At 37.7% G+C, this 13527-nt stretch overlaps 3 protein-coding genes across 3 annotated transcripts; all 3 read left to right on the top strand.

Annotated features, from left to right (window-relative positions):
* The first annotated feature begins 74 nt into the window (after positions 1 to 74).
* Positions 75 to 3619, top strand: LOC9309498 (26S proteasome non-ATPase regulatory subunit 12 homolog A). The gene is made up of 11 exons (XM_021020988.1): positions 75 to 585; positions 674 to 868; positions 1440 to 1547; positions 1633 to 1737; positions 1821 to 1877; positions 1963 to 2159; positions 2416 to 2515; positions 2604 to 2716; positions 2821 to 2974; positions 3065 to 3142; positions 3224 to 3619. The coding sequence occupies exons 1-11, from the start codon at positions 583 to 585 to the stop codon at positions 3440 to 3442; spliced, it is 1329 nt and encodes a 442-aa protein (XP_020876647.1). The 5' UTR covers positions 75 to 582; the 3' UTR covers positions 3443 to 3619.
* A 185-nt stretch (positions 3620 to 3804) lies between these two features.
* On the top strand, positions 3805 to 7360 carry LOC9309497 (serine/threonine-protein kinase tricorner). Its single transcript, XM_021020987.1, has 12 exons — positions 3805 to 4252; positions 4352 to 4526; positions 4636 to 4719; positions 4922 to 5163; positions 5302 to 5530; positions 5649 to 5813; positions 5904 to 6035; positions 6134 to 6247; positions 6460 to 6507; positions 6690 to 6768; positions 6896 to 6952; positions 7027 to 7360. The coding sequence occupies exons 1-12, from the start codon at positions 4083 to 4085 to the stop codon at positions 7077 to 7079; spliced, it is 1548 nt and encodes a 515-aa protein (XP_020876646.1). The 5' UTR covers positions 3805 to 4082; the 3' UTR covers positions 7080 to 7360.
* Positions 7361 to 7628: 268 nt separating this feature from the next.
* LOC9307461 (RNA-binding protein 39) lies at positions 7629 to 11574 on the top strand. The gene is made up of 13 exons (XM_002873382.2): positions 7629 to 8167; positions 8272 to 8344; positions 8416 to 8472; positions 8958 to 9013; positions 9617 to 9827; positions 9961 to 10047; positions 10128 to 10205; positions 10297 to 10380; positions 10467 to 10531; positions 10627 to 10807; positions 10938 to 11026; positions 11112 to 11226; positions 11299 to 11574. Exons 1-13 carry the CDS (start codon positions 7737 to 7739, stop codon positions 11332 to 11334), a joined length of 1563 nt encoding a protein of 520 aa, XP_002873428.1. The 5' UTR covers positions 7629 to 7736; the 3' UTR covers positions 11335 to 11574.
* The last annotated feature ends 1953 nt before the right edge of the window (positions 11575 to 13527 follow it).

Raw genomic sequence — 13527 nt, 5'->3', positions numbered from 1 at the left:
TTAGTGCGAATCTACGGGGTTCTCACGAGGATCAAAATTCGAATTCTAAGATCTCTCTAATGAATCTTTTCCTTAAAGTTCTTCTTCTCGTTGAATTTAGAAGACAATTCATACAAGATCTTTCCAGTAATCATAGAATCTCGAGACAAGGAGGTCACGATCGACATTAAAGGATCCAGAAACTCTGGTTTTGCTACGAAAATTCCAAGATTTCGTGAGATTTGGGCGGAAGAACGAACGACATGAGTTTTTTGTTCAATCAATGGGATCGGTTCGGTAATTCTGAATTTAAATCATACTATTTATAAGTAGACCGGGATTACATACCAAACCGGATTGAGCTCAAAACAATTAGTTTATGGCCCATTAGTGGCCCATTTTAAAAGATCCATCGGCCGAAGAATCTGAGATTTCTTGTTCAAGGGGTTGGGAACTCCTGCGATTTATCTGTGCTCAGCTACTCCCAAAGCTCTCTCATCTCTCTCTCGTCTCCTCCTTCTCCATAGCCTAAAGCTTCTTTGTTTTGTCACCAGAGTTTCAACTACTCGTGCTTTGAGTTTGATTCTCGTTGGATTTTTCACGATGGCGAGTCTTCAATTCCTCAGATCTGATGTTAAGTTTTTTCCTCGTTCCGAAATTTTGCAATCTCATCCCGTTGTATTGTGGATTTCAGGGAGACAGCGGGAAGCTTGAGGCGACGGTAGATCGGCTTCTGAATGAAGAGAAGCAGATGAGACTCGCGGAAAACGTCGCCGGTACAAGGAAAGCCGCCACTGAGATTCTTCAGCTTTGTTTCGAAGCTAAGGATTGGAAGCTTCTGAATGAGCAGATTCTCAATCTGTCTAAGAAACGTGGTCAGCTCAAACAGGTACCATAAAATTTGGTTAAATCCTATCAATTTTTGTGGTTTAAGCTCTTAAGGATTATGGACTCTTGGTTTGGGATAATTTGAAGGATTTGTTTAAGTTGGAGATTTTGTTTGAGTTTTTGGTGATTTCTTCCACATTTGACTTCTGAATTGCATAGGCCTAGTTTTTGGTAACCCTAATCTTGGAAAGAGATTAAGGACATAAGCACAAATTCAGGAGGATTCGACTTTGTGTTGGATACAAGCTTCTTTTAGTTGGATTTTGTCCTGTGATTATAGGTTGCTTTTACGATTCCTCTCTATGATTTTGATAGATTCACTGTTGACTGAAATAATAATGCTAAATTGGGTCCTTGCAGATAGTGATGGTTGTGTTTTGTTCAGTTTATTACTTAACTTAGTTTCATTTTCAGTATTTCGTTGGTTTACTTTTGCTTTGCGTGTTTTCTTGGTCTAATTTCTTGATACAGAATTAGCTTAACTTTTTCTTGTACAGAATTATAGTTCAAAGTAAACGATTCAAAGTGGAAAGTCAACATCAGTGATTTTTTGTGAACTTCTCCACTTGCAGGCTGTGCAATCCATGGTGCAGCAGGCTATGCAGTATATTGATCAGACACCAGACATTGAAACTCGGATAGAGCTTATTAAGACATTGAACAATGTATCTGCTGGAAAGGTGCGGTTCTAAGAAACTGATGCTGTTATCTTTCTCATAACTTTATCATTCTATAATTCTTCACCATTGAATTTTTCATGTATAGATATATGTTGAAATCGAGAGGGCACGCCTCACCAAGAAGCTTGCTAAGATAAAGGAAGAACAGGGTCAAATAGCTGAAGCTGCAGATCTTATGCAAGAAGTTGCTGTAAGATTTTGTGCATTTGGCTATTAAATCTACTGGAAATTTTCTTCCCTAGTTAACCCCTGCAATGTGATAATGAATCACAGGTGGAGACATTTGGCGCTATGGCAAAAACTGAGAAAATTGCATTTATCCTTGAACAAGTAAGGACTTGTGTAATTACGTTGCAATTTATAATTTTCTGGTGTTTTCTTTTGTGGTGCTAACTATTGTGGTTAAACTTTGAAGGTTCGCTTGTGCTTGGATCGTCAAGATTTTGTTCGTGCACAAATCTTATCTAGGAAGATCAATCCTAGAGTTTTTGATGCAGACACAAAGAAAGATAAGAAGAAACCTAAGGAAGGCGATAACATGGTAGAGGAGGCTCCTGCTGATATACCAACCTTGTTGGAGCTTAAGCGGATTTACTACGAGCTTATGATTCGGTATGGCCTTCTTGAGCTTCTCTATCACATTGTTCGTGATTGATATTTCCATTAGTTGTCATGGCATTTTAAATTCGTATATGATTGTTTAATTAAGGACCACTCTCTGAGTCTCTTGAAATCTATCAAATGTATATTACAACTTTTTCCTGCTAGACAATATTAAAATTTGGATGAATCTCCTGATGAACCATGATTGATTTTTGTGGTGTTCTCATCTTTTTATTAATAACCATATAAAAATTCAACTATGTAGGTACTATACTCATAACAATGAGTACCTTGAAATCTGCCGTAGCTACAAGGCGATTTATGATATCCCTTCTGTAAAAGAAACACCGGAGCAGTGGATTCCGGTAAGCTCATCCTATTGATTGAAAGTATAATAAGTATACATTCTTATAGGGTTAGTTTAATAACTTTCTTTGATCTTCAAAACATTAGGTCCTGAGGAAGATCTGCTGGTTCTTGGTCTTGGCACCTCATGACCCAATGCAATCAAGCTTGCTCAATGCAACTCTGGAAGACAAGAATTTATCAGAAATCCCTGATTTCAAGTATATTTTCTTTCCCAATAAATCTTGTTTTTTCTTTACTGATTCTTCTGTCCCAAATGGGTTCTGAGTCTTTTTGTATGTTTGTTTGATATTACCCGTTTCAGGATGCTTCTAAAACAGGTAGTGACAATGGAGGTTATTCAATGGACATCTCTGTGGAACAAATACAAGGATGAGTTCGAGAAAGAGAAAAGCATGGTTGGAGGTTCTTTGGGTGACAAAGCTGGTGAAGATCTGAAACTGAGAATCATCGAACATGTAAGTCTCTCAATTTGTCTTAAAGCTTGATTACATCAATTGATGATGCTTAAAGTTATTAACTTTTGAAACTTCGTTTATGTTCTGCAGAATATTCTTGTTGTCTCAAAGTATTACGCAAGGATAACCTTAAAGAGACTTGCCGAGCTTTTATGCCTGAGCATAGAGGTATATTTGATCTTACCTCTCATTGGCTATATCAAATATACTGCTTCTGCTTGTTATAATTGTTGGAAATTGTGATTTCAGGAGGCGGAGAAGCATCTGTCGGAGATGGTAGTGTCAAAAGCACTGATTGCAAAAATAGACAGACCATCAGGGATTGTGTGCTTCCAGATCGCAAAGGACAGCAACGAGATTCTAAACTCGTGGGCAGGGAATTTGGAGAAGCTTTTAGATCTTGTCGAAAAGAGTTGCCACCAAATTCACAAGGAAACCATGGTTCACAAAGCCGCTCTCAGACCTTGAAAACAACATGTGTCTTCATGAAACTTATTTCAGGATCTTCTTCGTTGAGTTATCAGCATCTTTATGTGGTAAAAACTCGAATCAGTGTTTCCTTTTAAAAATGTACTATGGTTGTGTACACTAACGAAGTTTTTTGCCACTTTTGGTTATTTCAAGTATTTGTTGTTGGTGGATTAATTGTTGGTTAAATTATTAGAAATTTACATGAATTAAATTTTCATGTAACGAGAAGAATAATCTCGTGTGTCCTCAAGCCTCAGGAGATAGATCCAAACCTTGCGCTGACAGAAAGTCAAGACGATAAAAAAATTGCTTCAAAGATTGCAAGTTAATAATAACTAAAATTATGATGGCACAGGCACATGTATATTCTTCCATACTCTAAAAAAAAAACTAATAAAATTGTCTATTGTTGTTAATTAATTTAATTAAATTTTAATAGAGGAGACAGCTTTGCCAGTTCATCTCTGGTAAATAGTCCACGTTCTGGCGTCTTTGGGATTTCACCAACACCGTGACAGCTCCTTAGATCTCTCCTCGATTACTTCCTTTTTAATTTCCATGGCTCTCTAAAATCTCTCTCTCTCTCTCTCTCTCTCTCTCTCTCTTACTTGTTTTACGATCTCTCTGCCTGAAGACTATGGACGGCGCCGATGGAACCGTTCGCGTCAAACCTGGTCGCGGATTTGAAACGGAGACGGATGTTGCGGTTTCGTCGCCAGTGACACGTCAGAAAGCTGCTGCAGCTAAGCAATTCATCGAGAATCATTATAAGAACTACTTGCAAGGCTTGCACGAACGAATGGAGAGGTTTGGATTCGGATTTTGTTTGTGATGAATAGATGATGATGAATCTCTCTGATCTGGTCGAGATGACTTGTGTTTGACTTGAGATTTTTGAAATTACAGACGCAGAGAGTTTCAGAGGAAAGTGCAAGAAGCTCAGTTACCGGTTGAGGAACAAGATGAGATGATGAGGAATCTGGCACGTCGTGAGACCGAGTATATGAGACTTCAGAGACGTAAAATTGGGATTGATGACTTTGAGCTTTTGACCGTTATTGGCAAAGGTGCCTTTGGTGAGGTACATATTTTCCCAAATCGAGCTTGTTTATACAGAGATCTATTTAGAAATTGACTTATTAAGGAATCACTCTCCAGAATATCTTTTAATCTCTGAAATTGTTTTTCAGGTTAGATTATGCCGTTTGAGATCTACATCTGAGGTTTATGCCATGAAGAAATTGAAAAAAACTGAGATGCTTAGCCGTGGACAGGTAAAAATATCCCCTCTATTTTTGTTGTAACATGTTTGAGAATCGTAGTACTACTATTAAGTGCAAGATTGATGCCTGATATGAGCTGAGAAAAACTTCCTACCTTTTTCTTATCATTGGACTGGGTTCACTAGGTTGCTTCAGTTTTGGAAGTTTTTGTGCTTGTGCAGAGACAAATGAATAGTTGGTTTTGTGTCTCTAGGTTGAGCATGTCAGGTCCGAGAGGAACTTACTTGCAGAAGTTGACAGCCGTTACATTGTAAAGCTTTTTTACTCTTTTCAAGATTCTGAATGTTTGTATCTTATCATGGAGTATCTACCTGGGGGTGACATCATGACTTTACTCATGAGAGAAGACATTCTTTCTGAAGATGTTGCCCGTTTTTATATTGCGGAGAGCATTCTTGCTATCCATTCAATTCATCAACATAACTATGTTCACAGGTATAATATAAGTTTTGACATCATTTTTATGCCTAGTGATTTAGGTTGTTGGAGAGATCTCTACGCATCATTAAAACTCCATGTTTACTATTTGGCTCTTTGGTTTCTTGCTTTGAGTTTGTTTCTTCTTGCCTGTAGGGACATCAAACCTGACAATTTGATACTAGACAAAAGTGGTCATTTGAAGCTTTCGGATTTTGGCTTATGTAAGCCACTAGATGATAAGTATTCTTCACTGCTTTTAGAAGACGATGAAATGTTGTCTCAGGATTCAGAGAACCAGTCAGAAAAATCAGACGCTGACAAAGCACCCTGGCAAATGCCTAAAGAGCAGTTACTGCAATGGAAGCGCAATCGCCGTGCATTGGTATTTATGCTGCTTCTCTAATTGAATTACACGAGCTACTCATTTTATGCTACACTATAGAGATCAGTTACCACATCGAATATATCTTGGGTAATCAATAGGTCTCTCATTTTTATAGGCTTATTCAACCGTTGGAACTCTGGATTACATGGCTCCAGAAGTACTGCTAAAGAAAGGATATGGAATGGAATGTGATTGGTGGTCTCTCGGTGCAATTTTGTATGAGATGTTAGTTGGGTATCCCCCATTCTGTTCTGATGACCCCCGTATAACATGCCGCAAGGTAGGTGTATACAACTGGTTAGTCATGCAAATTGTTTATATATAGTAGAAATATTCATGCCTGCTTAAAGACTTGTGCTTCTTATCTCAGATAATTAATTGGAAGGTATGCTTGAAATTCCCTGAAGAACCAAAAATATCAGATGAAGCCAGAGACTTGATTTGTCGGTTGCTTTGTGATGTTGATTCAAGGTTGGGAACCAGAGGTGTTGAGGAGATAAAGGTGCGACTTCTGAAAAGGATTTGTAGAAATACGTTTTAGTTTCATTATCCTTACTTTCATCCTTGATATCATTGTAATCTATTTTGTTCATGCTTCAGTCGCATCCATGGTTCAAAGGCACCCCATGGGACAAACTGTATGACATGGAGGCAGCTTATAGACCCATTGTCGATGGAGAACTAGACACACAAAATTTTGAGAAGTTTCCAGAGGTAAGTATGATAGAATCTCAAAAAGCTTGTCATGGCGTGATTTGTGGCATGAGGCATTTTGTTGAAACCGACTAGTTGGTGAACCTAAAACTTGTTTTAAAACTGCTTATGAGAAGTCAAAACTGTGTTATGGGTCTTAGTGTAACCCTTTGATTTTCGTTGCTAAAATGAGAAAGTCAAACCGTCTAATATCCTCATCAATTACCTTGTAGGTTGAAGGATCACCATCCGAAGCACCACAAGTTGGTCCTTGGAGAAAGGTGAGCACTCTACTTGATTCCTATAATATAATATGTGTTGCAAATTGACATATGCGAAAATGTCACTGGACTCAATAAAGCTAACAGATTACGTTTTGTTATGGTTGAGAATATCAACGAGTTTGGATAGTATGCTTATTGATGGAAACAATCTGGTGCTAACTTATAAATTGGTTGAGCAGATGTTGACGTCCAAGGACACCAACTTCATAGGATTTACATTTAAGAAGTCAGACATCACAAGATCAATGGAAAGTTCAGGTAGTCTTCATATCTACTGCTTATGTATTTACTTATTAGAACTTGCTCTTAAGCTAAATTGTCTTCTAGAGAAAAGGTTCAATAGTTGGATATAGTTCTAAGTTTCAGTCGTGACATTGAAACGTAGGTGCGGACATGAAATCAAATGGATCAGGGGAAGCCCCGTCGTTGATATCATTGTTAGGTATGTAACCAAATTGTACACCCCGCTTGGTTGTAGAGGACAGATTGACATGTGAATATGTATATATTATTCAGGTCGGATCAATATGGAAGAAGGTGAAGGTGGTGAGTTAAACCACAAGACATAGAGAAGAAATACAAATATTATTGATTTTTTATCCGTTTGCAGTTGTTTTGATCATATGGCGGAGGCAATGGAGGCGATAGTAGTTTTTTAACCACATCACTTATGATGGGTTCATAAAAACTTCTATTTCCCCCTCTCTTTTTTTTTTTTCTTTCTTTTCTTGTAACATATTTGTTTTTTTTTTAATCTAAAAAAGAAACTGTAAAGCATGGAAGAATAATTTCTTGAACATTTTTACCCACAAGTTATCAATACATCAAATTGAAGCTCGCTTTTCTGCCATACTCTTTATCCATCTCTACCCAATTTCGGTTTTAAATGACTTATACCAAAACCTATATATATAATTTGTGATGACCGTAAATATGGTATATATATAGATTGATAAAAAAAAAACACAATAATTAGCGAGAAAACAAAACAATTTAGGACGTTTTAAAAATTATTAAGGGAACTGGGCCTTTTCTATTACAACTATTGGGCCCATCACTGTCGTAACCGATTTTATGTTGTAAGTACCGTTTATAACCTCGCTATCATCTTCTTCTAGATATCGATCCACCAGGCACAAGTAAATTCAATTATCTCATTAGTTTCTTCCAATTCGAAACCCTAACAATAGCCCTAATCGACGAAATTCGCCGAATCGTTGACGACAATGGAGTTTGACGAATACGAGTACCTTGAGAAGACGGTGGAGGAAGGAGATGGGTCGAATAAGAACAAGGAATCGAGTGGGAACGAGAAGAGCGAGAGGAGTTACAGAAAGAGAGAAGGAGGAGAGAGGCATGACGAAGAAGGCGGTGACGAAGAGCGAGGTAGCAGTCGGAGCAAGAAGTCTCGCGGAGACGGTGAAGAGAACGGTAAGAGAGAGAGGCATAGGAGCAGCAGAGATAAGGATCGAGAGAGGGATAAGGTTAGAGAAGGATCGAGAGATAAAGAGAGCGATCGGGAGAGGAGTAGCAAGGAGAGAGATAGGAGCGATAGGGACAAAACCCGAGACAGAGAGAGAAGAGAGAGGGAGAGGAGGAGCAGCAGTAGATCTCGGAGGGAGGAGAGGGAACGTGAAGTAGTGGAGAGAGGAAGCAGGTATGTTGAATGAGCTCGTTGTTATGTGCAAGTGTTATATGAATGATGCAAAGCTCCAATGTTGTTTCTTTAGAACGGTTTTTAAATGATTTTCACGATTGCAGGAGACACAAGGACAAGAAAGATGAGCCTGAAGCAGATCCAGAGAGAGATCAAAGAACCGTTTTTGCATATCAGGTAGGTTCTTATACATTGGTTTTACTGATGTATTGATTTCGTTGACCTAATCTGGTTTTATTAATGAACAGATGCCTCTTAAAGCTACCGAGAGAGATGTTTATGAGTTCTTCTCCAAAGCGGGCAAGGTTAGTTACCTTTGTACCTTTTCTAATATGTTGTTAATTGTCTTTATGGTTCTAGTTTTTGAGGCCATAGCAAGTTATTAATATTGATCCATGAATCTCAATTTTCAATTATAAGGTTATAAATGTTTTAGTGATGGGTTGCTGTTTCGATGTGCTTGACCATGGCATATAATCCTTTTACTGAAGATGTAGTTCTTGGCTCTTATAATATAATAAACATTAATCCTTAGTTTGCTTCATTGACTTCTTATTTTGGCTTCGATAGAAACGCTTATTATTCTTCAGTGTTTAGTAATTTGTGTGATTTTTTTTATCTGGATGGCTAGACGTCTCTTGCTTACTGCACAGAGCTGAATTTATTTATCAAGTTTCTGCGCTTTGATTTCCCTTTCTGGTCTTAATATTTTCGTCAAATGTCTGCTGTCTTTTCTTTTGGGCTCTGTTTTTTCTTTGTTCTTATTGTTCTCCGTTCTGTATAATTTCAGGTGAGGGACGTGCGATTGATCATGGACAGAAATTCAAGACGATCAAAGGGAGTCGGGTATGTTGCTTTCGGTTTCTATTAAACTTAGTTTTGTGTATGTGCACTTGGTACGTAATATTCTGCATATTCAGTTTTCTCTGCAATTTCAAGAATTCGATTCTGTATTCTTAGATGCACTAGCCATGCGATAATGATGAGGATGATGGCAATACCTTGCACTCTTGTTTAATCATTCTGCGTGGTCAAGGTAGATGTCAGAAAACCTGAATCCTATTTCAGTTGTTACTTTCCATTGCAAGCAAGCACTCTCAGGAAGGAGGAAATCCATTAGCCTATTAATCTTATTCACATTCTTTGTTTGATACTTCCTCCTAGTCGATGGTGCCTTCCCAGTCCTCTGTTTGGGATATTCACTGATTGAGTAGCTTGCTTCTATAGTCATTGCTGTTTTAGACTTGATTATTGTTCTCTTATCATGATGGGCTAACATTTTCTATTACTCTAGGCCTCCAACCCACCAAAAGAGACTCAGCTTGAACCCCCGCACTAAAGTTTTTTGTTTCCAACTTCTCTTTGCTACTTGCTTTGTAAGTTTTTTTCTGATTTTTTCGTCCTATGTGTGCTTGAAGTCAAGTATATCTCCTTTTTTTGTACTTGCAGGTATATTGAGTTTTATGATGTGATGTCAGTTCCAATGGCCATAGCTCTGTCTGGACAACCGTTTCTTGGACAACCTGTGATGGTTAAGCCCTCTGAAGCTGAAAAGAATTTGGCTCAATCTAACACTACACCAGGTGGTACTGGCCCTGTAGATAGGAAACTTTATGTGGGAAATTTGCATTTCAACATGACAGAATTACAGCTTAGACAGGTGATATTTTTTTGTCAGTTTTAGACATCCCCTCGTTTTCTAGGTCAATGTCTTTATTACATATGGACACTCCAGCAACTGTTTTTTCAATACCTTTCATATTCTCACAGTTGTTCCCTTTTTCTTTTATCAGATTTTTGAGGCATTTGGTCCCGTTGAGCTTGTTCAGCTACCACTTGATCCTGAGACTGGGCAGTGCAAAGGTTTTGGATTTATTCAGGTCAGTGGAACGTGTTTTTGAATTAGTTGGTACTCAATTTCTTAGTTATTCCTCACTGAATTTTATTTTCTCTTGCATAGTTTGCTCAACTTGAACATTCAAAGGCAGCACAAATTTCCTTAAATGGGAAGCTGGAGATTGCTGGTAGGACAATCAAGGTGAGTTTTGAATTCGTTGTGGAAATATGATGAGTTCTTGGACTTGCATGTATCTAATGTTACTTTATCCGGGTTACTATTTTCCTTTTAGGTTTCCTCTGTCTCTGATCATATTGGTACACAAGATGCTGCTCCAAAATCTGCTGATTTTGATGATGATGATGGAGGTGGACTGGTAAGCTAGAGAACCTGTCTTTTTTACTCGTTGTATTCTTTCTCTTAAAGGTCTGTTTTTTAACGACTCTCTCTCCTCCCTCTCAGGCTTTAAATGCACAATCTAGGGCTCTGCTTATGCAGAAGCTGGATCGTTCAGGTATCGCGACGAGGTATGTCTCACTTGTCTGCATCTCTTTGCACCATTTAGGTCTCAAATCTTTTATTTGCGAGTATTTCCTTATAACACATGGAATTCTATCTACAGCATTGTGGGGTCTCTTGGAGTACCAGGGCTAAATGGAGCAGCCTTTAATCAACCAGGCATGAATCCTAGTTTCCCAACACCAGTGCTTCCGACAACAGCAATCCCTTCTTTTGTCAATGAACCTGTTGGTCAGCCAAGTGAATGCCTCCTATTGAAGAACATGTTCGATCCTGCAACCGAGGTCAATTCTTGCTTCTTCTTTTTTTGTTTTGTTAGAGCTGTGAAAAACCAAGTCTCAGCCTTATTTAATTGGATGCCTGCTGACTCTTTTCTACAATTTCTATTAACATCAAACCTTTACTTTGCTGCAGACGGAACGAGACTTTGACTTTGAAATTAGAGAAGACGTTGCGGATGAATGTTCAAAGTATGGCGAAGTCAATCATATATACGTAGACAAGTAAGTATGGCAAAGTATGACTTTGCATGTTTGGCTGTTGATGTTTATAGATATGTGACATTGGTCTGAATCTGGTAAAATGCAGGAACAGTGCGGGGTTTGTGTATCTGAGGTTTCAATCAGTGGAGGCGGCAGTAGCAGCTCAAAGAGCAATGCACATGAGATGGTTTGCACAAAAGATGATATCTGCAACTTTCATGGTAAAATAGTTGTGTTCATATCTTTCTTTCTTATTTTCATGTGTTTACTAAATGAATACTTTTTGATTGCAGCCTCCTCATGAATATGAAGCCAAAGCCAAGGCCTGAATTGAAGGCAAGTCGGGGTTTTGTCTCTCGTAGATTTTCTTGTTCTGACTGGTTTAAACCTGAACTGAACTGCTATCCAGATTCAGTCTCTTGTCTGAAATATGTTATATAGGTCAAAAGATTATGGGGACCTTCTTTCCCTTCTTCTTTTTTCCGTCCTCGTTGGTTGTAACTTTACCATATCTATTGATCTTGAAAAAAATATTTTTTAGTCTATTTGAAAGTGTTTAACTATGTTTATTTCTAGTGTGTACATTTTTTTTTTTATCTTATAATATTATTCACGAAGCAGCAGTTTGGACTGCAGACTATTCCTTAGCCAGCTTCAAAACCCTTCGATTTAGTCTCATGATTTCGTTTCGTTTTTACATCCCACTCCACCTATAACTTCTGCCATAATGTTGTTTTAATGTCGATTTTTCGTAAAACTCGTGCAAAACATCAGACAATGAATTCAACACTTAGACTTGTAGGCTATAATCCAAAGTATAGACCAGTTAGTCAGATAAAACGGAGTTCTAGTCGACTGACCACCACCCTCGTGCTAGGTTTCAGTCAATTTCACCTGCAATGTCTATAGAGAAATGCGAGTACCAAATTTAATGAACCCATTAACTCAAGCAAGTGTCCCTAACTAGTATACATTCACACGTTAGTCAAATCCTATTTTTATTATTCCGATCAGTAACCAAGTTACATTCTTTTATCACCTTTAAACGTACCCGCCTAAGGGTCTGACTGGTTTAAACGCAGCGGTTGCGGTTGCGGTTGCGGGAGTTTGCGGAAGCGGGCGGTTGCGGTTTCAAGCGTTACCAAGCGTTTTGACCGACTGGTTTAGCGTTTGAAAATGGATGCGTTTGCGGAAGTTTTATGACTGGTAAACCAGCGGGTGCGGTAGCAGTTAAATAAAAAAATGACTAAAAAAATAAAAAATATTACAAAAAAAAAAAGAAATAAAAACACCAATATATTATTATGATAATATTAGAAAAATTGAACATGCTTAATAATTAAAACCATAAATAAAGTACTAAATAATTATTCAAAAATAAAATAATTTTATAATAAGATAGTACTTTATGCTGGGTCGTTAACACCAAAAATTGTATCAAGTAATGGGACAAACTGTAAATAACGTTGAATTCAATCAAAAAGCAAGTAATTTTCTATTCGAGAAAACAAATCGAAACATATATTCAATCAAAAAGAAAGCAATATATAATGAAAGAAAAAAATATTCAAATTGATTTTCATCAGTTTGGGTGGAAGAAATTGAGAAAATAAGGTTTTAGAATATTGATTAGGGTTTCTGATGAGAACGTGATACAAAGATGAAAGATATATATAAGATTAATATATTTTATAATAATTATAAGTAAACGTTTGATTTTTTTTTTTTTTTTTTTTTTTTTTTTTTTTTTTTTAAATCCAACCGCTACCGCCCGCAACCGCAAACGCTTGCGGGAAGGAGCTTTTGAAATTCAGCAATTTTGAGCGGTTTGAAGCGGTACGGAGCGGTTTCTATGATTGGTACCAACAGCTAACAACCGCAACCGACCGCTAGCAACCGCTAGGAGGGTGCTAGCGGGAGAACCAATCAAGTCCTAAGTGGTTTTATCACAACACATTTCCATTTATAGTTTCGAGACTCAAATGAAATCAAATCACCATTTTCCCCTTTTGTTCCCATTCCTCCTCCGTATATACACCACCTTTGCCTCTAACTCGGGTCAGAAGTGTTACAAACACCCCCATTCTTCCCGAAAGCCCCAAGGATATATTCTATGTCCCGTGCGCATTGGTCTTTGTCCGCTCTAGAGGTCAAAACATTTTTCCGTGAGTTTCGAAATTATCCTATGATATCTCCATTCCGAATCAACCGTTCAAAAAATCCGAATCTTCACCAGAAAATAGTAGAAAACATCGCCAACTACATTCCAGAATCAGTACTTTCAGTTATGAAAAACCTCTCTTAAATCTAACACAGATAACAAAGAGTTACTAGAATGTAGTAATTCTTCTTTTATAAAAAAACTAAAGAGTCTAAATTGTGAAAGAAAAAACCCAACACGCGTATAAACACATGAAAAAAGACTTCCACGCGTCCAAAGATTGTTGTTTTTTTTTTGTCTCTGAAGAAACAAGAAAGCCGTGACACATCGATCATAATCATTCGATCTTTTTGCTCCCTCA

Source organism: Arabidopsis lyrata (assembly GCF_000004255.2).
Source record: "Arabidopsis lyrata subsp. lyrata unplaced genomic scaffold ARALYscaffold_6, whole genome shotgun sequence".
NCBI classification, from domain to species: domain Eukaryota; kingdom Viridiplantae; phylum Streptophyta; class Magnoliopsida; order Brassicales; family Brassicaceae; genus Arabidopsis; species Arabidopsis lyrata.
This window is presented reverse-complemented; position numbering and strand designations above follow the sequence as displayed.